The sequence below is a fragment of the Engystomops pustulosus genome, chromosome 10 (genome assembly GCF_040894005.1).
Source record: "Engystomops pustulosus chromosome 10, aEngPut4.maternal, whole genome shotgun sequence".
Classification (NCBI taxonomy): Eukaryota; Metazoa; Chordata; class Amphibia; order Anura; family Leptodactylidae; genus Engystomops; species Engystomops pustulosus.
The window spans coordinates 85,390,227-85,415,392 of record NC_092420.1 but is presented as its reverse complement, the minus strand read 5'-3'; the positions used below and the strand labels follow the sequence as shown (position 1 = coordinate 85,415,392).

Below are 25,166 nucleotides of genomic sequence, written 5' to 3'. Positions count from 1 at the left end.
GTGTGACTGCACCCTGAACCCCCCCGGAGTGGGGGAACCCACAGATCAGCTGCAAGTCTGTTCATTTTACCTTATCCCTGTGTCTTCTCCACATCGTGTTTTGGCTCACAATGACTCGTGCAAAAAATTTGGCTGAATAACTGAGGTGTGAACTGGCCCTTGCATTTCTTATTATAGAATTTTAAGAGCAGATCATTTTTTTAAAAAATATAACTTTGTTGTATTTATTGCAGAATGTAGACTCTTCCAAGCAGTCGCACCTTCAGTTTGAGCTTTCCACTGAGAGCCAGAACTCAGAAGCGTTCCTGTTTAATGAAGTTTCTAAGACTGTTTCTGCCTCTGTGTAAGTTTTACCTATATTTAATATTTTGCATTATTTTTTTAATTTTGCCACTAGGGCAAAAAATGACTAGTCCCTTACCAGGTAATCAGAGTGTATGTTGCCCCTGCATTATTTTTTTGATTGTTATGAAGGTTCCTGCTGTATTCAATGATAGGTTTGCCATATGTGGTGGATTTTCTGCGTTCTCACTCTGTTTTTACAACTTTTTTTTTTTTTTTTTTTTTTTTTTTTTACAGATTCAAACAAAATAAATCTCCCAGTAAACTATCTGTGAGTGACCATGACTCCGGTGTAGAAGATGAGGATTTTTCTCCTAGACCTTCTCCTCGCCCTCATCCATCGTTTCAGCAGGTAAAAAAAGGGTTGTGCTGGTGGGACTGGCATGTGAAAGTGAGTCTTAATGGAACCTGCCATCGGTTTTTGAAACTGACCTCCCTGACAAGTAGTCATCCTGTCCAAAAAGATTCTGGCAATTGCGCTTTCTTCTTGATGCTGCAGACATTATCAGTCTGTGAAAAGCATGGGGAGGGGGTCAATTGCCTCATTTTGGTAAAGGTCCAAATGGTGAACTAAAATTGGCCTCACACTTTAGTTTCAGCTGGTCTTTCTACATACCTGACAAACCACATTTGCATTTTTTAATGAGCGAGAGTAAAAGCTGCTGCTTCCAAACTCCTCCAGCAGAAGTTTGCCTCCCACGGAAACACTGATACAAGTAATGGGGGGGCACGGACCAGTGTATCCCCACCAGATCAGATTGTTCCCAAAATCAATTAATGCCACCAAAAAAGTGAAAACAAAAACCAAAATGTAGAAAGCACAAAATATCACTTTACTAGATCAACTAAAACAAATCCATGTAAAATACAACATACACAGAAAAAGTCCACCAATGGTCAAATAACTAAATATATATGGTAAATAGTAATCACAGTAACCTGTATGGAGGTCATGGTATTTGCTTACAAACAAGCATTGCACATTACCCAGGGGAATAACAGAGGACAAGGAACACATACACAGGTATATACAGACCCGTGGGAATATACGGGCACCATAGATTTCATTCCCCCTCCTCTTCCATTTAGTAACATGTATCCACTAGATGGCGCTCTTCCACTCCTTACTTATTGAGATAATGGGACGCCACAAGTGATGATTGTATTTAGATTTACTTCCAACAAAACCATTAACAATGCAGTTTATTTTTGGTTTCATTTAGGCAACTAAAATCCAGCCATGTGTCCCAGAACTCTCCTTGGTATTCGGGAACCTTGTAGAACCAAGACCTGGTGCTCAACAGAATAGTAGTAAAAGGGTGGCACCGTTCTCCTCTACTCCAAAAGTGGTCAATCAGGTCCTAAGTGCCTCATGCCAAAATACTGAACAACATGTGAAGGAGTCCTCTCCAAAGCCATTGCCCATGCCCTATAAAAATAGTCAAGCAACAAAAGTCCGATCAGCTGCAGTGGAAAAGCCCAAACATCATCAGATCGTGAAGGGGCAAACAAGAAGAAACTCAACGTCCTCTTCCTCCTCATCTTCTCTGTCCACACCACGTACAGGCTCCTCACCAGACACATCGGTTCATCAGGTTCGAGGATCAGCCGAACTTGACCTGAGCTGCAACATCAATGGGTCGTGCCCGGAGCAGCCACAGATGCCTTCTACCCACTTTTCCAGGCAATCGTCCTTATTGCAACTATCTCCAACTCACAATGTGACTTTTCCGCTTGCGCCAAAGAAATTTTCTGAAATGCCTAAACAAAGCCCTGGTTATACCCCTTGCCATCACACCAGTGCCTGTAACTGTTGCCACAATGTTGCCCCCACTCAATGCCATACTGCTGCTTCTTGGCCAGCGATAGCAGGTTATGTTAACCATCATGGGATGGATAGTCCATTCAATGGTTCTGGAAATATTGTTCCCCCTTATCAGAACATGAGCTGTCCAGCTACGTGTTGCAATGCGATGTGTGTCCCCTCCAGAGCCGGGAGCTGTACGCCCCCAGCAGAGAATGTCATGTCACCGGGCAGGAGGGACTCTCTGCCAATGAATATGTGCAGTCCTCGCTCATGCCAGCACGGTGCCCCTCCAGCAATACCTGCCGCTAATGGGATGCTGGGGCTGTCTACAGAAGCGTACCGACTCCTAGCCGAGCAGGACCGGCAGCTTAAACTCCTCCAAGCTCAGGTTGGTCAAAATTGATTTCCTTCCCTGTAAATAAATTGTAATCTCAAATGCTTGCAGAATTTTAAAGGACAGATATACTGATGGTAGAGGCCTATAACTAATGTGCTGCCGCTTTCTTAGGTTTCACGTATTATTAGTGCCCGGAGCGTCCTTATTGTAGAAATATAAAGTTATATTCTCTATACTAAACAGCCTGTGGCACCTCCTGGCTCCATGGGCTCATGATTCATTCACGCCCCCTATGGTGCCGGGTCCCCGTATTCTTCACACGACTGGTGACGTCACCCAGCAGTGTCTGAGTTTTGCATCATTTTCTTGCACAACAGAACTTCTATCCTGCTGGTTGTGCAAAGTCTCAAATTCAATGAAATACATTGGGATGTGTAGCACTTGGACAAAAAAAAAAGTTGTGTGCAGGGATCCTAAGTAAATTCCACAAACTTGGGAAAACTTAATTGTAATATTACTTGGCATTGTAATAGGCATAATGTGCATATTCCTGGTTTAAATTCCTGTTTGCTTTGCAGATTCAGCGCCTTTTAGAAGCCCAGAGTAATCCCAAGGAGGCCGCTTCCTCACAAACCTCATCCTCCACCCAGAAAACGGCAGAATCCGAAACTGAAGAAGCCGAGCACCCAAGGAAGACCAGCGTCAGCATAGCCGTGGGGACAGGTATCATTTCTTCACTTCTCTGAATATTTGTCTTATTCATAAATCCTACCTATTGTCTATTGCCCCGAAGATAACTTAACAAGACTCAACAGGGTTAACTATTAATTTGTCCAAAACTTGTCACTATGGAAAGTCAGAAGTTGACTGCTGGGCACCTGGATGCAAATATCCCACCACCGCATTTGCTAAAGTAAAGCTAAAAAGATTGTAGTCCAGTACATGGAATAAAAGTCAGGGGAAGCGTACTCTGCGCCTTAAACCCTGCGACTGCCATTGTGAACACTCTTTAGATGCCTGACGGTTACTTATGCATTTGGTGCTGTAGTTTAGCCTTTGATACATAAAGTGGCCAGTAGATGGCAGTATAATCCCAGCCGATGGGCTGCTGCTGCGGTTAAGTAGTCCTGGAGCCACAGTAAAGTTAAATTCTTTCACTTCTGGCTGCTGCAGGAAACTTTTGTAGTCACCAATTATTTATTAGCCTTTAATTGAATATGTTTGTATACAAAAAGAAATCTATATAACGATTACAATGTTTTTCCCTTACGTCCCCATGACGGCCCACCTGGAGGATGACCCCTTGACCTCTGTAGGGACAGGAAGCAGAGAAGTTAAAAGGCCCCACCCCGGCATCCGTACTCCAGTGTCTTCCTGTCCCTACACAGGGCAGGGAGCAGAGATATATCTCTCCTCACGGGCCTCCTCCAGGGGGGCAGTGGGGGGAGCACAAGTCTGCAGGCACGGGCCGACCCTTACCCTGCCAGTTCCCGGACCTCGCTTCGGCGCATCGCGCGTCCTCCCTGGCTCTGCGGGGAACTGTTGTGCCGGCTCTACCCCCGACTCCGCGTAGTTCCAGGGTACCCGGATGTCGGAGCACGCGTGGTGGCTCCGGTCACGTGCTCCGACGCTTCATTGGTGAACTTCCGGTCGCACCGGAAGTGACGATTGGAGTCACTGATTGGCCGAGGCCGGATAACGTGCTGCGGCGCACGAATTACAGGACTTCCGGTCGCACCGGAAGTGACGTTTGGGGGCTCGGCGGCGCCAAAATTTAAAAGGTTTGGTCGCAGGTAGTCACTCTGACTCTGAGGTCTAGATCACCTACCACTACGCCGATAAGGTACTGTACACTAGGCTGATGTGTTAATGTACTTGATTCTGCATATATTGTACTGCTGTATGTGAATAAGCCCCCCTTACCTATGATTATAGGACCCATGGAAGTATCTATCTTTTCTAGCGAGGTCCTGGCCATGGAATCTTCTGTATCAGATCCCCTGTCTACAGGCCTTGTGAGTGTCTTAAAGATTAATGGGGCAGGGGCTCTATTCATATATATGTTATATCCCCTGTAAATACTAAGCTGTCACTTATCTCTTGGCAGGAGCCTAAAGAGAAAGTGAGGAGCAAAGATCCCTCTAAAGATGGGAAGAAATCAGCCTGTCGTAAATGCAACATGTGCAATACAAGGCTTAATTCTAATTATAAAAAAACAGTATGCAAGGAATGTCTGGATAACCTTCTAAAAGAAGAGCGAACAGGCTTTAGGGAAGAGATACGTGCCTTCATTAAGGAAGAAGTCCATTCTTCTGTAGCCTCCTCCATAGCCTCACTTAGCCTCCCTGGGCCTCCACCCAAAAGGGCCTTAATATGTGCCTCAGAATCAGACCCTGACTCAGAGGATAATTCCTCCTTTAAGGATTCTTTAGAATTGGAGCCGTCCACTTCTCTATCCGCTTCAAAAATGGAATCCAGATATCTGTTTTCCTCTGACGACTTAGACCAATTGCTTAAAGCCATTCGTGATACTCTAAAAATTGAAGAAGTGGAAGAAGCTAGATCCATTCAGGATGAGCTGTTTGGCATCCTTAGATCCCAGAAAAAGAGAGTATTCCCCATTAACGATACTCTCAAACAACTCATTCGGGAAGAGTGGAGAGATCCAGAAAAGAGGATTTCTGTGTCTAAGGAATTCAGGAATCGTCTATTATTTGACGAAAATGATACTAAATTCTGGAATTCACCTCCCAAGGTTGATGTCCAGGTAACAAAATTAACAAAGCGCACTGACCTGCCCTTTGAAGACTCTATCCAGCTAAAAGATCCTATGGATAGGAAAGCTGACTGTTTACTTAAAAAAGCTTGGGAGTCGGCTATGCTTAATCTAAAAGCAAATGTAGCCACTACCTCGGTTGCCCGTACGATGTACTTCTGGCTATCTGAGCTGGAAAATCACATTAGGGAAGGCACTCCCAGAGAACTCCTGTTAGAGACTCTTCCAACTTTAAAGTCGGCTACTGCCTTTATTGCTGATGCATCTGGTGAATCCGTCAGGTTCTCTGCAAAAGAAGGAGCATTGTCCATTGCAACTAGAAGAGCGCTATGGCTAAGGCAATGGTGTGGGGATTTCAGGTCAAAGTCCAAACTTTGCAGCATTCCATTTGAGGGAGAATTTGTGTTTGGTCCTGAACTTGACTCTATTCTGGAGAAGGCGGCGGACAAAAAGAAGGGGTTTCCTGAGGTTAAAAAACCACCCAGAAAACAGCCCTTTCAGGACTTTAGAGACCGAAAAAATTCATACAGAGGCAAAGGCAAGCAAGGGCGCTGGAGCCATCCGAAAGGAGGTAGAGGTAGAGGCTTCCTCCTCAGCTCCAGTAATTCAACCTCATTTGGGAGACAATGACGCCAGAGTGGGAGGAAGGTTACTAGGGTTCCTTGCACGATGGTCCCAGATCACATCCAACCCTTGGATTCTGGACATAATAAAGCAAGGGTACAAGCTAGAATTAACATCTCTTCCTCCCCACAAGTTTATCCTTACCAGGCTGGGGTCTCAAAAGTTGACTGTTTTAATTTTTCAGGAAGTCCAGAAACTCATTCAGATGGATGTAATTACACCTGTTCCAGAAGAAAAGTGGAAGGGCGGTCACTTCTCCCCCTTGTTCCTCATCCAAAAGCCAAATGGATCCCACAGGATGATTTGCAACCTCAAAGGTTTGAACCAGCATCTCTTGTACAGGAAGTTCAAGATGGAGTCAATAAAGTCTGCAGTAACCCTGATCCATCCAGGAGCCTACATGTGCACGATAGACCTGAAGGACGCATATTACCACGTCCCTATCTACCTTCCGTCTCAAAAGTTTTTGAGGTTTGCAATAGTCTCACCACAGGGGAAGAAACTATGCTTCCAATACAGGTCTCTACCTTTCGGGATAGCATCAGCGCCAAGAGTGTTTTCAAAAATCATCATAGAGGTCGTAGCCTTCTTAAGAACACATCAAGTCCTGGTCGTTCCATACCTGGACGACTTACTCATAATAGCGAAAAATCGAGAAGAACTTATTCTACACCGAGACTTTACAATCCAAACGCTACAGAATCTGGGATGGATTATAAACTGGGAGAAGTCTGCCTTGCATCCGGATACTCAGATCCTTTTCCTGGGAACCCTCCTGGACTCTGTGGACCAGAAATCTTATCTTCCCAGAGAAAAGTCAGAACGCCTGGTAGGTCAGATCAATGTTTTCCTCCATCGCCAGAGATGCTCGATAAGAGATGCTATGAAGCTCCTGGGGCAGTTAACATCTTGCATCCAGTGTGTCCAGTGGGCACAGAACCATACGAGAATCCTGCAAGGTTGGATACTACAATCATGGGACAAAGATCCCCTACATCTGGACAACTGCATCAGCATTACTCCTGCGGTCAAACAGTCCTTAATGTGGTGGACCATTCCTACACACCTACAGAGGGGAGTTCCATGGCATCCTTGGCCCCTATCTATAGTCCAGACAGATGCAAGTCAAAAGGGCTGGGGTGCGAATATAGCAGGATCCTTCTTCCAGGGAAGTTGGCCTCCTCATATCCAAAGAATGTCATCCAACTATCGAGAACTGAGAGCAGTCCTGGAAACCCTGAAGACAGCCAGTCATCTTCTGGTGGGACAACACGTGAAAGTCCTGTCGGACAACTCAACAACAATAGCCTACCTACAGCATCAAGGGGGTACAAGATCTCCAGACCTTTCAGACCTCTCGAGCGAAATATTCTCATGGGCAGAATTGAACATCAAGTCCTTATCGGCAGTTCATCTGAGAGGGAAGGACAACAAGGTGGCAGATTTTCTGAGCAGGAAAAAACTAGACCACAACGAATGGTGTCTGAACCAAAAAGTATTCCGGCTTCTAACCCAGATGTGGGGAATACCTGTAGTGGATCTGTTTGCCACCAGGGAAAATACGAAAGCGGAACTTTTCTACTCTCTCAGTTATTCAGAGACCACCTCGAAGTTAGATGCATTCAGCCACAAGTGGGACGCTCCTCTGACATATGCCTTTCCTCCTCTGCCTATAATTGCAAGAGTTCTCCGGAAAATTCAAAGAGACAAATCCAAGGTCATTCTCATTGTTCCCTTCTGGCCCAAAAAGAGCTGGTTTCCGCTCCTAAAGAAGATGGCTCTAGCAGAACCTCTAATGCTACCCATTCAGGAAGATCTCCTCCATCAAGGGCCGCTTTTTCATCCGAGGCCACAAGATCTCAAGCTCTCGGCCTGGATCCTGAAAGGAGCTTTTTGAGGGCAAAAGGCCTTTCGGACAAGGTAATCTCTACTCTACAATCCAGTAGAAAACCAGTTACCTCAGCTATATACCTGAAGATATGGAAGAAGTTTATTTCTTTCTGTGGTCCAGCAGTTCCCAATCAATCTTCTCCTAATATCTTACAGATCTTAGAATTCCTGCAAGCTGGGTTCGACATGGGCCTTAAGACTAGTACCCTTAAAGTCCAGATTGCAGCACTAAGTGTGTTCTTTGATTCATCCCTGGCGGATCATAGATGGATAAAGAGGTTTGTAAAAGCAACTGTCCGAATCAGGCCCTCAGTTAAACCTTCAGTAGCTCCCTGGGACTTATCCTTAGTGCTAAATTTTCTTACTGGACCTCAGTTTGAACCAATTGAATCTGTAAGCCTTAGAAACCTTACCTTGAAAACTGCCTTCTTAATTGCAATCACTACTGCAAGAAGGATTGGCGAGATTCAGGCTCTATCTATAAATGAACCTTATTGTTTAATTTCAGATGACAGGATCATTTTAACGCTTGACCCAAACTTTGTCCCCAAGGTTTGTACAGCTTTCCACCGAAACCAGGAAGTGGTCCTACCTTCGTTTTGCCAGAATCCAAGAGCCGCTAAGGAAATCAGCTGGCATTCCCTGGATGTAAGAAGAATAGTACTCAGGTACTTGGAAGTCTCTAAGAGCTGGCGGAAGGACTCTAATATTCTTCTCCAATTCCAAGGGAAAAACAAAGGGAAGAAGGCCTCAAAATCGTCCTTATCCCGATGGATAAAAACCGTTATCAAAGAGGCTTATGAGGCTCTGGAAATGGCTGTCCCAGATAACATAAAAGCCCATTCCACAAGAGCAATGGCTACCTCCTGGGCTGAAAGAAGAGGAGCCACAATTGAGCAGATATGTAAAGCGGCTACCTGGTCGTCTTCTCTTACCTTCGCTAAACATTACAGATTGGACATTCCGAATAACATGGACCTTTCCTTTGGGAGAAAGATACTACAGGCCGTAGTCCCTCCCTAAAAAATAATTCATCTGGTATATCTCCAGGTGGGCCGTCATGGGGACGTAAGGGAAAAAGTGAATTAGTCTTACCGGTAATTCCATTTCCTTAGTCCACCATGACGGCCCATATATTTTTTCCCACCCTAGATATGTCATTTAATGTATTTATAAACCTGCTTGATTTAATTGTTTGTGCATATTAACAGGCAATAAATCGGGTTGCATCCAAGCCGGTGTAGTTATTTGGTAGACACTGGAGTACGGATGCCGGGGTGGGGCCTTTTAACTTCTCTGCTTCCTGTCCCTACAGAGGTCAAGGGGTCATCCTCCAGGTGGGCCGTCATGGTGGACTAAGGAAATGGAATTACCGGTAAGACTAATTCACTTTTTTGCAAATGAGCCTGAGGGGCTCCAGTCTCCAATGACATCTATTGAGCCTAGAGCCCCTCAGGTTCTTTTGCATAATTTTTTTTCATGGGAACAAGAGCCGAGGAAGCTAAATGAAGACCAAATCCTGCCAGAGGGGGCACGCACCAGTATGTCAGTGTGCTTGGTTTACAAACCCTAATCCTGGTGGTGATGTCCTTTAAATTCCTTTGATCCTGCTGCTGCCTTGAGAATTTTTCAGGAGTGTGCAAGGGTTAACAATGGTTAAAAGTGCAAAACTACTCCCCTCCCAGAGCTGAGTAAAGCGGAGACAAATACCTGAAATCATAGCTTTTCATAGGAGCTGCTCTTTACTATTGATTTATAAATTGCAATAGCACATTATCAAAGTCCTCATTGATTTTTACTGTGATTTTTCCTCTGGGCATCAGTGCTTTATTATGTAACGTGTACTTAAAAATATTAAGTTAGTACAGACGTGCTACAAGTCCTTATTGTGTCACCCTTTAAATGGAGCCGGACCCTGTTGCCTTCTCCTCTATATCCTATAATATGTTATGTGTACTTTGTACATTGCTGACTCGTTATAGTATTTGGGATGTTAATAGGGCTGTGCTCTATTTAACCCCTTAGGTGCCAGCCTGTTTTGGAACACCCCTCCATGTCCTGCGGAAGAGGAGACCGTGGACAAACAGGATGAGTCTGACCTTTGTCATGAACTGAGCGCCGCCGTGAACAATGAGCAAGATGCAAGCCGCACCACCATCGCTTCCTCCTTACAGGCTGTGGACATCTATAGCTTTGCAGAAAGCAGTCAGCTGACAGACGCCGGCGAGCACTCTCCTGCCGCACCAGCACCGTGAGTAACCTCCTCTGCTAGTAGTGGATTGTGTGTGCTAAATACTGTCTCCACTCCTGTGCAGGGAACAACTTGTTCCCCTACTGGCACCCAGTCATCTCATCTTGTGTCTTATCTGATGGTGATTGTGCTGATGGGTGCATACTCTGGTGTGGTCACTTATCTACAGGGTTAGTAACTGTGACTCTGAGTTATAGGCTGTGACAAATGCGATGTATGAGATTATTCATTTATATTTTTATTATTATATCCTAATAATATCCATACTCTACTGCAGGGATTCTCAATTATGTTTGGTGTGTGATTTACTTTTTTGGTAATATGTTTATATATATTAGGCTAGTGGCTAATGTTACAGTTTTATAGATCACTAAATATATAGACATTTTATGGAATGTATTTTATATATTTATTCATCTGTAAAATATAACTGTATAATATTGGTCAATTAGATTCATACAATGTAGTATACATATAGTATACAATTAGTATATATAAAGATGTATTAATATTGAAAATGACAAATTGCCTAAGGTGTGTGTGGTGGTTTTTTTTTTTTTTTTTTACTACTTAAACTTGAATGGTTTGCGCTTTAACCAGTTTCTACCTCCCCCTCCTTCTCTCTTTACAGTGTTTGCAGCACTAGGAATGATTCCCATTCCCCTCCACCCGAATATGATGACAGATTGTCAGGAAATGCCAGCCTGGGGAATTCGGGGAACCCAAAGCTTGTGGACCTGCCGAGTCTGCCCCCAGAAAAATTTTATAAGGACTTGCTAGTGAGTTTTACAATATGATCTTAAATGGGGAATGTAATAAGAGGAGGGTGGACTCGTCCCATCATCCAGTACAGTGTCGGGATGGATTCCTTGTGGAGGGTTGAGTCTCATTCCTATATATTTATTCACTTTATTTCATTTACTTTTAACTAATTCACAAACTGTAATGATTAGCCCCTAAATGTACAACACTTTGTCCTTGTTCTACTTGTTTTTTTTTTAATGACATTGAGGTGTATTTTTTTTTTATTTTATTTCCAGAGTCAGGTTAACCATTTATTGAAGAGCTCGGGCAGTGAAGAACCTGGTAACAATGATCCCAGAGCCTGTAAAACTCCCGTCGAGAGACCTGCTGAATATTTGCCCCCCAGCACTGGCCAGAAGGAGCCGGACCATGTGCTGAGGGCCACGCTGAAGCAGCTCAAGTCTCTAGGCGTGAACCTTGAGCAAGAAACGGCAGACGAGAAGCTGAGCAAGTCCGATTCTTCAGATAACGCCTGGTAATGTCTCTTATGCATATGCAGTGTGTGTGTATATTGTATTTGGGTGATGTTCAGTCTTTTTCCATATATTGTGGATCTATTCTTAGTTTCCGTAGCTCAACGGTCTGCAATCTTAGTATAAGGAAAATTGATTGGTACTGGCTTCTATCTCACTACAGCAAGATACACGCGGTATACTGATGGATACAGGTAGAATTGCAGCAAGGCAATGGGATTCTTGGGGACTGTCATAGGGTTTTGAAACTTTTTCATGAATATTTTGGTAGCTTTCGTTTTTCCCCCAAGGTCTTTTTCATACAGGACAAAATAAATTTTGTCTCTTTATACTGAAAGATTTGTAACCCAGGTTTGTCAGAACCCGATCAAACATTCAAAGGAAGAAAGATAATCTCCAGAGGACGCTGAGCTGTGCCATGACTATTGTTACTTACAAGGCATCCTGGCTTTTAGTATTTTTACGTAGTGTTTATATTTCAGTTTAGAACTTAAAGTGAAAATGTGACTACAGAAAGTTGTATTTAAGTCCGACTTTATAGTGTTTTAATTTTGTGCAGAGGCCACTTGACATAACGTGACAGTATTTTGTCGGTATTATGTATTTCTAAGCAAGAACCAGGAGTGTATAACTACTGATGTAAAATCTTTCTATGTGCAAGTGGTCTGAGGGTGCGATCAGACTGGAGAGCGATGGGGCATGTATTTAGGAGTTAAGCTGCTTCCTTTCACAGGTGAAACCATAGACTCCTCACCATAAGTACTTGATGCAGATTCTTATTAAATCGATAGCATTTAAGTCTAAAATACTTGCGAAGGGGGGGATCCATCAGTAGTATTTGTGATCTTTGTGTATCATGCAATGTTGCAAATTGCATTTTAACCTGCAAAACCCCACAGCCATTAACTATGATCAATGGGATCATGATCTGTTTGTCCTAATCTTACTAAAACCATAGAGGATTGGGCTAAGTTCACACAAGTGTTCAGCAAGTTCTGTTATTAACTTCAGCAAAACAAAGCCCGACGGCCTCGCCTTTTTTTCCCAAACCTGGTAATGTCTGTTATGTAAATTGTATTTGGGTGATTTGTCACAGTCTTTTCTATTAACAGAGTCGTAAATGACCTTTTGTTTTCGGTTTCAATTGCATTCAACTTAAACGCAGAGTGTAAGGCCCAGGCGCAAGTGTGAACTTGGCCGTAATGGCTGAGCAGTCTCTTTTCATTGCTGCAGTTTTTGCATGTGCAGTTTATGAAACAAATCCTGAGTGTATACAGGAAAGATTGTACTGATGTTCTGAATGAGCGGGGGACCAATTTCACAAGTGGATCGCTGCCCCAGGAGCAGGACTCTGAGCATCATGGTTATGTATAATGTGAAGACCCCATATCCCCATGGGGGTACTTGACTGTAATGTTACGATCTGCGAAGCTCGGTGCAGCGCTGCTTAATCTGTTTACGCTACATAAATGAATAAATTATTATTATTTATTATTATTATTATTATTATTATTATTATTATTATTATTATGGAATGAAAGGAACTCATTATAGACCTCTATGATAATTAGAATTCTGCTTGTGTTGCAGAATTCAGTCCATGAAATATGGCTGCCAAGCAATCTTTATTTTAAAAGAACCTGTCGCCGGGTAGTACCCCATTAAATGTTATTCTTGTTTGTTTTAAAGACACAAATCTCATCTTTTAGATCACATGAGGCTTATGGCTCTTTGAGTTACAGGACCAGTGCTAAAGATGGGTAAGGCCATAGTTAGAAATACAAGCTGCAGATCCATTTCCTGCCTAATTTTAGCTGCCTGTATGTCCAGTTCTGTAATTCGCAGAACCGTAAGCCTGAAAGATAACATGCTTATCTCTAGTATGACACAAGAAGCGCGTTTCTAGGTGCTATAGAACCAAAGACGGGGGTTTATGAAGTGATCTTCCCCCTGCAGCTAATAAACTGGGGCTCCTCATGTGAAAGTGAGGTGAGAAGAGTCATATTTTACCATATAATTTTGATTTTTTTTTTTTTTTTTTTAATGAGCAAAATGGTGAGATTACACATAAGAGGGAATTTTAGAAAAGACATTTCATACCCGACCTGAGGGGACTAGTAGTTTAGAGTATTTAACATTCGCAGTATATATGTAGATAACCAGTGTCACTGCCTTTGTGCCTCGTGCTCTGTGCATGGCTGACTCCTTATAACACAGGGTGAGGATTTAGTGCGTGTCTTCAGAGTTTACTACGAGTGTGATGGACTCTTACATGGTTTCTCTTCTTTCCGCAGTGTTCTCGCCTCCATCAACCCAGAAGCCGTCATCCCGAGACTCCACTACATGTCATTTACCAATATCGGCTTAAGCGGCTTCATCCCCAATGGAGTGGACTTGAGTATGGAGGCGAACGCCATCGCCTTGAAGTATCTGAGCGAGTCTCAGCTGACGCAGCTGTCCCTGAACCACGCCAGCAGAAACAAAGCCCCGGATTCGTCGTCTCTTCACAATCTCTTTCCCGGGAGCACAGAGAAGAGCATGGCCGGCCTGAGCGTAATCTCTCTCAACAACATGTCTTTTGCCACTAAGAAGTACTTGAAGCGTTATAACCTGATCGAGAGCAACGACAGCAGCGACGACGAGTCCTCATCAGAAAGCCACTCTACCAACGAGAGAGACAAGAGAGTGTCCTCCGACATGTCCCAAAATACCCAGAGCCTGGATTACATTTCAGAACCTAAACCCAACTTGGGGATTACAGACAAAAAACCTCAAGAGTTCAATCACCATCTAGAAGTGAACACGTTAAGGAATATAACAAATGAGATATCTGGGAGAGTCACCCCGGCACCCGAGGAGACGTCCCTGCGCTTTCTAAGGGATCTCACTCCCAAGGCAAAGCTGACCTCAGGGAAAGGTCATTTCACCGCACACCCCGAAAAGGAGAACGGAAGGAGCCCCCCACTTTTCAATGCAAGGGAGTCCACAAAAAAATTCTCAGGCCCCGGCAACTCGACAGGAGACATATTGGATGTCAATAGACTCCGCCAGCTCCCAAAACTATTCTGAGCAACTTCAGCATCTGCTACTTACTGCGGCTATTCCTTCCTATGGAAGTACAGGACCTGCAGAACCTGGGGGGCCACGGTCCTCATCACAAACTCAGTTCCCTGTGCTTTGTACTGCGCCGGATCTTTCCTTCAGCAATATCACTGGTTTGTAGTAAAAAGTTGTCGTTGATACTGGATCAGGATGTACTGGTTTGGGGATGTTGTCCATGGGAATTTATGTTATTGCGGGAGTATTATGATTTTATAGGAAGTCTCGGATTACCATGGTCAGTCTGTGAATTGTGGATGATGCAGCGGACAGATTTCATGGACTGAGAACAGCGCTGAGGTTGGGACTCCAATGTCACTGTGATATAGTCCCTTCTTCCCAGCTGTAATCATGTGCACAGTTCTGCTCTGCTTGGCAGGGAAGCAGGGACTCCTGTATCCTATTTCTGCACTGTGGTCGGCCTGTGTAATTGGTCCAAGATTCACAAACCAGCCATTGTAGTGTGAAACTGCCCTACGCTAGAAATCTCCTATCCTGACGTGTGCTTTTAGTAAATACCTGGATTTGCCATAAAATGCTGATACTGTGGCCTCTTTCCTCAGAACTCTGGATGGTGCCGTTCCTCTGTTACACCTACTGCTAATATGTGAAGTCTTTTTGCAACAAGGGTGAGGTTATTCACCTCGTCAGTCTTGTCCTTGCTCTCTGTACCAACTGGACACTGACAGCTGGGCGTTTTTTTTTTTGTTGTTTTTTATTGAAAGCCTCTAGTTTGTCCAAAACTTGCAGGAGGCATAACAGAGGAACCTCGTCATGCAGAGCTATGAGTGATGGTTTAATTGGTAATACATGTATTTACCAGCACAAGTCAGGAGGGGTGAGGGGTCCACGTTGTGATACTGTCGGACCTCCAAAATGTGAGGGATTTAATTATATATTTTATGACTTTGATATCAGGAATCCAAAACCTGTGAAACATTTTGACCTTTTCTATCTGGTGAATTGTGATGGAGGCCGAACACAACTGATGTGGTCTCTGGTTGTGTCCTCTGATCATGGATGACTCATGAACCCGTCCTTTTTCGAGTTCTCTATCAGTGACGTGGCGCTGTGCGCCCCCCACCCCCCACGGACCCCCGTGCTCACTTTTTGCACTTGTCTTTTGGCGTGTTGTTTGTTTTCTTTCTTTGTGTGATTGAGAAACTTTCTCCAGACGGTGATCGCTCTCTATATGTATCCGCGTTCATTTTAACTTAAATTCAGAGGTTTTTTTAAAATATATTTGTTACATTTTGTATTTTATGGTAAATATTTTATATTTTTTAATAAAGGTCAACTTTAATTTTTCCATTTTTTATTTTTTTAAATAAGGGGGTGGGGCAGGTTATTGAGTAGTCTGTACCCTCCACCAAACAGCTCTTGTGTATTCTATGCCGTTTAAGAAAGTTTGACCTCATCTGTCCTTAAGATGGGTCCTCGATATCAGATTGGCAGCGGAACAACCACCAGCACCTACACTACAGGCCGAGACCACAGCATGTAGACAAATATGTAATAGCTTCTCTCCTTACCAAGCACAGCGCTGTACACTGTGTAGTGGCTCTGCTTGGAATTGCAGCTCAGTTTCATTGACTTGAATGGGACTAAGATGCAAACTCTCCATGTGATGTCACAGACCACAACTGACTCGCGGGGAAGTCTGATATCAAAACCCGCTCCTCCCTTTACCAATCTGATATTGCGAACATATTTGGAGGATAAATAATGGGGGGGTTTTCATCACAAGCCGCCGTATAGCCGGTATATAAGCAGTATATAGTGTACAGGGGGTGATGGAATTGTGCTCCCCTTGTCGGGGGGGTCACAACCATCGTACCTCTTGGTCCCACTGTCTCCCTGGTCCCTGCTGTCCTCTATATCCCTCATTGTTATCTGGCCGCTCGCAGCATTGCCATAAACATCTGTATAATTTCTCGGCTCCCAGCCCCCGCCGCTTCCTAATTGCCTGGTAACTGCTTGATCACTCGCCAAGAAACGGATCTACAATCGCCATCACTTTCATGCAAATAAGATTTAATGCCCTCTAAATGGCTTGTTCCAAAGATGAATTTGGAAAAGTCAAAATTTACACTTTCTAAAAATACCTGCAGATAACGCAGCGCCCCCCCCCCCCTCCCCATTAGCCGCAAGGTCATGGATTATACAGCTGGGGGGGTATTAGACTGGATGGACTATGGAAAAAAACTGTGAAAGTCGCCTTTTAATCTAAAAATAACATTCCCCTGAGCGGCTCTGCTCCATCGCTGGGGTTTCCTGCTGGGTGGAGGAAGTGGGCTGGATCTGATCCGGCTTCCTGGATGGAACCTAAACATCAGAGCTTCTCGCTCCATGTACAGGGGCTCTGGTGGTGGCCGTGCCTCATCCTGCCCCGCACCATGTACAGGGGCTCTGGTGGTGGCCGTGCCTCATCCTGCCCCGCACCATGTACAGGGGCTCTGGTGGTGGCCGTGCCTCATCCTGCCCCGCACCATGTACAGGGGCTCTGGTGGTGGCCGTGCCTCATCCTGCCCCGCACCATGTACAGGGGCTCTGGTGGTGGCCGTGCCTCATCCTGCCCCCCCGCTATGTACAGGGGCTCTGGTGGTGGCCGTGCCTCATCCTGCCCCCCCCACTATGTACAGGGGCTCTGGCGGTGGCCGTGCCTCATCCTGCCCCGCGCCATGTACAGGGGCTCTGGCGGTGGCCGTGCCTCATCCTTCCCCGCGCCATGTACAGGGGCTCTGGCGGTGGCCGTGCCTCATCCTGCCCCGCGCCATGTACAGGGGCTCTGGTGGTGGCTGTGCCTCATCCTGCCCCGCGCCATGTACAGGGGCTCTGGCGGTGGCCGTGCCTCATCCTGCCCCGCGCCATGTACAGGGGCTCTGGCGGTGGCCGTGCCTCATCCTGCCCCGCGCCATGTACAGGGGCTCTGGCGGTGGCCGTGCCTCATCCTGCCCCGCGCCATGTACAGGGGCTCTGGCGGTGGCCGTGCCTCATCCTGCCCCGCGCCATGTACAGGGGCTCTGGCGGTGGCCGTGCCTCATCCTGCCCCGCACCATGTACAGGGGCTCTGGTGGTGGCCGTGCCTCATCCTGCCCCCCTCAGAAGACCCCATTACCCCTATCTACAGGTCTGATTCTGGGGGTCCTGGAATCTTCCAGAACCTCTGACCCTCCTGAAATGCCTTTAAAAGCCCCATAGAGTCTGTGCCTCCATGTCCAGGCCTTCCTTCCTTTAATCTGGACCCGATAATCCGGATTTTCTATGACCAGCGAGAATAACAAGTAACATTTTTCTCCCCCCTTCCAAACAACCTTCCTAAAACTTTCACCTTTCTCTTAAAATCCCTGACGTGAGCTTTCCCTGTATCTCCAGCTGCACTAGAAGGACCCGGCAAGGATTTTGAGAATTTAAGGTGCCACATTTTTTGTAATAACCCCCTAATAATTGGGCGTCACAGCTGATTACTATTCATTACTTCCCGGGGGAGATGTGCAGCGTCAGGCTGAGAGCCGAGGCTTTTCAGGTCTCGTTCTGCCTCTGCTGCCCAAGCACGGAACGGGAGAAAATTGAAAGATTTTGGCGCCGCAGCGTTAAATAGTTTTATTTAATCTCTTGATGTCAGTGAAATGACCTGAAAATAGAAGATAAGAACTTCTCAAATTGTAGCCAAGAGCTCCCAGGGTTACACTGAATGCACAGACTGTACGACCCAAATACAGAGAGAGGCCGAATAGTCTACATATAAAGACTCTGAACACCCCCGAAATCTGCACCCCTAAGCTATGTACAATCTGCTCCGCTCCCCATAGTCTATAAGATGCTGACTGCAGATGTACAATCTGCTCAGCTCCTCCTGCTCTATAACATGCTGCCTGCAGATAGGACCCTATGTACAATCTGCTCAGCTCCTCCTGCTCTATAACATGCTGCCTGCCTTTAGGACACTATGTACAATCTGCTCAGCTCCTCCTGCTCTATAACATTCTGCCTGCAGATTATGGGGCAGATTTATCAAGTGTCTGAAAGTCAGAATATTTCCAGTTGCCCATGGCAACCAATCACAGCTCCCCTTTAAAATATTCATGAGCGCTGGTGAAATGAAAGCTGAGCTGTGATTGGTTGCCATGGGCAACTGGAAATATTCTGACTTTCAGACTGCTTGATAAATCTGCCCCGTAGTGTCCTATCTGCTCAGCTCCTCCTGCTCTATAACATGCTGCCCGCAGATTATACATAGTGTCCTATCTGCTCAGCTCCTCCTGCTCTATAACATTCTGCCTTCAGTATGCCGAAATGAAAGGTTTCTTTATGTGTCTGTTTCACCCCATTATTGCGTTCCCTCTGCTTGGCCACATGTTAACGCAGGCAAAATACAACTTATTGATGAAGGAAGTGTCAAAGCCCAGTTATTATTGCACTTATTGATTTCCAGGAGGACTAACAGAGGGACAGCACCTACTTGGTGGAGCTCTAAGAAGCTTATAGAGTATAACAAATAATTCACATCCAAGTATCTATCAGAGATCTCATTATATGGGATAAGAGGCAGATTGTGACCTAGTTGCATGCGGGGTGTATGTGTATATATATATCGCCGAAGACGCAGCAAATACATGTAAAAGGGCATCTGCCACCAGGATGAAGGGCTGTATGCAAATGAGCCTGAGGGGCTCCAGGCTCCATAGGTGTTTGTATACAGTCCTTCATCCTGGTGGTAGATGTCCCTGGAGACTCAATGGGGCACATTTACTAAGGGTCCGCACACCACATTTCCGTCGGGTTTCTTAACTATTTCCAATTTTAACCGGAGTTTTTGGTGCACGCGATCCGATTTTCATGCGAAAAAAATCAGGGGGCGTGGTCGTCAGACAACCCGACTGATTCGGACTAAGCGCGGGATTTAAAATTCAAATTGTGTCACATACAATGCACTTACATGCACCGGGAAGAAGAACGTGAACTGCGGCGGACCTGAGCGGGGAAGCGACACATGCAGGATATCGGGCGCACGACCTTAGTGAATCGCGCCGGACTTCATCCTCGTTGGACAATGCACCTCGGGGATCGCGACAGGACCGGGTAAGTAAATGTGCCCCATTGTGTTTGTAAAAATTCATTAATTCTGTTAAAAGGATCTGAGTGATGAACCTATATAAAGGGGTGATGTAAAGTTAAAGGGGATGTTTAACACAACCACCAGTGAACCTCATGCTGCAATGTGTCACATGAATATTGTCATGTAGTTGTAGTCTGATTCGATGTTTGTATTTTGTATTCTTAGCCATCATACATTGTATCAGTGTAATCCTCAGGAGATAACACCAGCGACTATTGGATGGAGCCGATTACTTCATCCTATGGAGCAGGAAACAGGAAAACATTCCTGGCCACTAAGTGGTTTTGGATGTTGCAGATTCCCCATCACCTTCCCTATAGCTTCCTGTTATGGCAGGTGCAGCGGGTAACACACAGGAAGTGCCCAGCAATATCACGGTGAGAATAGAACACAACACAGGGCTGACATATCAGATTTTATAGCATACAGTCACCACTAAACTACCAGGTAGGGGAGGAAATGTCCTTTCTAGAATTCACTCTTTTATGTGAAATCTCACTAATTTACTTCTGGAAAAAAATCACGTAAAAATTAGCAGAGAAGAGTCATATTTTACCGGAGACGAGTCAAGTTTAGAGCTAGAAGGGTGAGCACCACTTCAAACGCCTCTGTCTTCATCTCTATAGTAACTACATACATGTTTTTAGTTATTTCATCTTTCACATCGCTTCGGTATGTTCTGTGAGCTGCAGAACCAGAGATACAGGCAGCTAATGCTGGGGGGTCCTAGCATAACCAGAGATACAGGCAGCCAATGCTGTGGGGTCCTAGCATAACCAGAGATACAGGCAACTAATGCTGGGGGGGTCCTAGCATAACCAGAGATACAGGCAGCTAATGCTAGGGGGTCCTAGCATAACCGGAGATACAGGCAGCTAATGCTAGGGGGTCCTAGCATAACCGGAGATACAGGCAGCTAATGCTGGGGGGTCCTAGCATAACCAGAGATACAGGCAGCTAATGCTGGGGGTCCTAGCATAACCAGAGATACAGACAGCTAATGCTAGGGGGTCCTAGCATAACCAGAGATACAGGCAACTAATGCTGGGGGGGTCCTAGCATAACCAGAGATACAGGCAGCTAATGCTAGGGGGTCCTAGCATAACCGGAGATACAGGCAGCTAATGCTAGGGGGTCCTAGCATAACCGGAGATACAGACAGCTAATGCTAGGGGTCCTAGCATAACCGGAGATACAGGCAGCTAATGCTGGGGGGTCCTAGCATAACCAGAGATACAGGCAGCTAATGCTGGGGGGTCCTAGCATAACCAGAGATACAGGCAGCTAATGCTGGGGGGTCCTAGCATAACCAGAGATACAGGCAGCTAATGCTGTGGGGTCCTAGCATAACCAGAGATACAGGCAGCTAATGCTGGGGGGTCCTAGCATAACCAGAGATACAGACAGCTAATGCTAGGGGGTCCTAGCATAACCAGAGATACAGGCAGCCAATGCTGGGGGGTCCTAGCATAACCAGAGATACAGGCAGCTAATGCTGGGGGGTCCTAGCATAACCAGAGATACAGGCAGCTAATGCTGGGGGGTCCTAGCATAACCAGAGATACAGGCAGCTAATGCTGGGGGGTCCTAGCATAACCAGAGATACAGGCAGCTAATGCTGGGGGGTCCTAGCATAACCAGAGATATAGGCAACTAATGCTGGGGGGTCCTAGCATAACCAGAGATACAGGCAGCCAATGCTGTGGGGTCCTAGCATAACCGGAGATACAGGCAGCTAATGCTGGGGGGTCCTAGCATAACCAGAGATACAGGCAGCCAATGCTGTGGGTCCTAGCATAACCAGAGATACAGGCAGCTAATGCTGGGGGGTCCTAGCATAACCAGAGATACAGGCAGCCAATGCTGTGGGTCCTAGCATAACCAGAGATACAGGCAGCTAATGCTGGGGGGTCCTAGCATAACCAGAGATACAGGCAGCTAATGCTGGGGGGGTCCTAGCATAACCAGAGATACAGGCAGCTAATGCTGGGGGGTCCTAGCATAACCAGAGATACAGGCAGCTAATGCTGGGGGGGTCCTAGCATAACCAGAGATACAGGCAGCTAATGCTGGGGGTCCTAGCATAACCAGAGATACAGGCAGCTAATGCTGGGGGGTCCTAGCATAACCAGAGATACAGGCAGCTAATGCTGGGGGGTCCTAGCATAACCAGAGATACAGGCAGCTAATGCTGGGGGGTCCTAGCATAACCAGAGATACAGGCAGCTAATGCTGGGGGGGTCCTAGCATAACCAGAGATACAGGCAGCTAATGCTGGGGGGTCCTAGCATTCAGATCATGAGGATGGACCCCATCATGTTATAGAGCAGGAGGAGCTGTGCAGATTGTACATAGTGTCCTATCTGCAGGCAGCATGTTATAGAGCAGGATGAATTGAGCAGCTTGTACATAGTGTCCTATCTGCAGGCAGCATGTTATAGAGCAGGAGGAGCTGAGCAGATTGTACACAGTGTCCTATCTGCAGGGAGCATGTTATAGAGCAGGAGGAGCTGAGCAGATTGTACATAGTGTCATATCTGCAGCTACAGAGATGTGAATTGACAAAGCAAACTTAAAGGGGTTTTCCCACAAAACAAGTTAGGCCCTATCCACATAGGGCCTACGTTGCTGATCGGCGGAGGTCTCAGTGATGAGACCCCCACAGATCAATAGAACGGAATGTACAATGTACCTCCATTGGACCCCTCGTCTCTCCCGAGATGAGTGAAGTGGCCGTAATTCTTTTCTACGGAGCTGATGGATATTGCTACTGAGACCCCCACCGATCAGCAAGTTTCGCCCTATCCACAGGATTTGTGTCTTGGGCAAACCGCCTTTAAAGAATAAGCCACTAATGTTGGCCGTGCAAAAGTCTAAATAAACGCCGCAAAGGAAGAAAGTGCAGTTAAAAAAACTTCCTTTATTTCAGTTACAACGGTTACAAATGTGAGTAAATAATAGACAAAACACAAATACAAACATCACACAAGAACAAAGACAACCAGTGAGCATACAGTCCTATTCATAATGCATACGGGGAGGGCAAGCTGCAGATCAAATCGAATTCGCACCTGTTTGAGGCATCTGAAGTGCTGCTCCCCCTACAGCCTCTAAACTTGGCTCGTCTCAGGCAAAATCCGACTCTTTTCTGCTCATTGCCACATGACTTTGGAGGAGATTTTTTTTTTTTTTTTAGGTGATCAGTTGATTTTTCACACAAAAGAGTATATAGTAATAGTTATTGTTGGCGCCTTCATTAGTAGCAGATACTCACCTGATTAAGCACTCCAGATCTAATCATGTTTTTATATGCAAATCAGGCTGCAAATGTACAAGGGGGCGGAGCTGCAAACAGAACCTGATATGTGGGTATTATAGGGGCATTACGTGTATTATACATTGAGTTACTGCCTCCTCCTTCTGTAAGACGGGACTGGGACTTACTTTTGACCGTCTTCTTCCTTATTAAATATTCATAATCGCTCTAAATGACGGCTCCGGAGAGAAGACCACCTTCCTAAAGGACCACTTTCAGTGCCATTTTGACCGGTCTTTTCACAGAGGTTTCATTGTTTTCTCTTTATATTAATGACTTTAACCCTTACAGGACTCGGACCTATTTCGTTTATGGCGTTTCTGTTTGTTACTCCCCTCATTCCACAAGCAAGAACTTAATTTTTTACTGTTTACAGAGATGCGTGAGGGCTTGTTATTTGCAGGACATATTGTATTTTTTTGGTGGCACAGTTTAATATTCCATAGAATGTACTTGAAAGCTGGAAAAAAAAATTCAAAATGCTGTGAAATTGACAAAAGAAAAAGAGTTTTATTCAGCGCTCTAAATGACACCTTACCTTTATTCTTTGGGTTGATACGATCCCAGGGAGACCACATTTATACAGGTTTTATTAGGTTTTAAGAAATTTTAATCCTTTTGGAAAAAATATTTGTCATTTTTTCAAATTCTGAGGCCAATACCTTTTGCACACTTTGGTGTCCGGACTTATGTAAGTGTCATTTTTTTGAAGTACCAGCTGATATAATAATAGTTCTTTATTTATATAGCGCACACAGATAACGCAGCGCTGCACATAGCATGTCAAATCAGTCCCTGTCCATGGGGCTCACAATCTAATCACCCTACCAGGATGTTTTTTCAGTGTGGGAGGAAACCGGAGGACCTTCAGGAAACCCACACAATCACGGAGAGAACATACGATCTCTTTGTAGATGTTGACCTGGATGGGATTCAAACCCAATACGCCAGTGCTGCAAGGCAGAAGTGCTACCCACTGAGCCACCGTTAATTGATATAAATTTGGGACCTATAGGACTGTTTGATCATCTTTTATTCAAATATTCATAGATCATAATAATACAGGCAGTACCCGGGATACATACAAGGTAGGGTCCATAGGTTTGTTCTTAAGTTGAATTTGTATGTAAGTCGAAACTGTATATTTTATCATTGTAGCTCCAGACAAAAAAATTTTTGTCCCAGTGACAATCGGAGTTTCAAAATTTTTTGCTGTAATGGGACCAAGGATTATCAATAAAGCTTCATTACAGACACCTTACAGCTGATCATTGCAGTCTGGGACTATAGTAACATCCAGAGAGCTTCACCAGAGGTCATAGTGGGAAGAAGGGTCTGTCTGTAACTATGGGTGGTCTGTAAGTCTGGTGTCGGGGACGGCCTGTAATTCCTTTATTTGTATAGCGCACACAGATTACGCAGCGCTGCACAGAACTTGCAAATGGGGGGAAAAATGGCGAAAAATTGTCGATTCTGACATGCGCTATTTTCTGTTACGATGTTCATGGCCGGGAATAATCTCTCTTAAAATTCTATAGATCGGGCATTTTGGGACGTGGCGATCCCTATCGTGTTTATGATTTTTACTGTTTGTATTTATATGTGTTCTATGGAAAGGGGGTGATTTAACATTTAACTTTTTTTAAAATTTTGCTCATAGCAAATAATAATAATAATTCTTTGTTTATATAGCGCACACAGATTACGCAGTGCTGCACAGAACTTGTCACATCAGTCCCTGTCCCCAATGGGGCTCATATGATCCAATGTTACTGTATTGTAGCCTGGCAGACAGTAAGTGTCCCTGATTTATTGTGATGGTAGATTTACTTTAAAGGGAACCTGTCGGGGCAATTTGGGACTCTAAACCCCCCACAGGTCCTTATGGACCACTGCTTTAATCCCAAATCAGTAAAAAAAAACAACTTTATACTCCCCTTGTTCCCTTCATCTTTGCGGCACAGTACACGTTATCTCGGCTTCACTTGGTGCATCGCGAGGGGAGGCGCTGGACCTCCAATGTGAGTCCGATGTTCCTCATCTAGGTAAGTAAAAAGTTTTTGTTTCATTTTGTTTTTACATTTTTTCTCCATGTACAGACCTCATACAGATCGATTTGAGACCCTATACCACAGGTCAACAAGCAGGGTTGGCTCCAGGTATCAGTAGGCCACTGGGTGACAGAGCCTCCGTGGGCCCCTTTGCAGTGAACTCACATGGCGGCATTAAAAATTCAGAAATTAAAACAGTCTCCTGTTCCCTAAAATATTCCCTAATTTATCATCCCAGCAGCCCCCTCATGGTTATTTTATATAAAGCCCTCACCCC

The 25,166-nt window shown here is 45.1% G+C and overlaps 1 protein-coding gene across 1 annotated transcript in view; it reads left to right on the top strand.

The window, feature by feature from the left end:
- The window catches only part of STIL (STIL centriolar assembly protein), a 29,940-nt gene extending 14,230 nt beyond the window's left edge, over positions 1-15,710 (top strand). Inside the window, exons 10-17 of the mRNA XM_072128578.1 lie at positions 234-343; positions 580-694; positions 1,566-2,537; positions 3,065-3,209; positions 9,802-10,027; positions 10,659-10,806; positions 11,068-11,306; positions 13,599-15,710. Coding sequence (XP_071984679.1) covers positions 234-343; positions 580-694; positions 1,566-2,537; positions 3,065-3,209; positions 9,802-10,027; positions 10,659-10,806; positions 11,068-11,306; positions 13,599-14,373 — 2,730 coding nt within the window. The 3' untranslated portion in view covers positions 14,374-15,710. The remainder of the gene's footprint in view (positions 1-233; positions 344-579; positions 695-1,565; positions 2,538-3,064; positions 3,210-9,801; positions 10,028-10,658; positions 10,807-11,067; positions 11,307-13,598) is intronic.
- Positions 15,711-25,166: the final 9,456 nt, after the last annotated feature.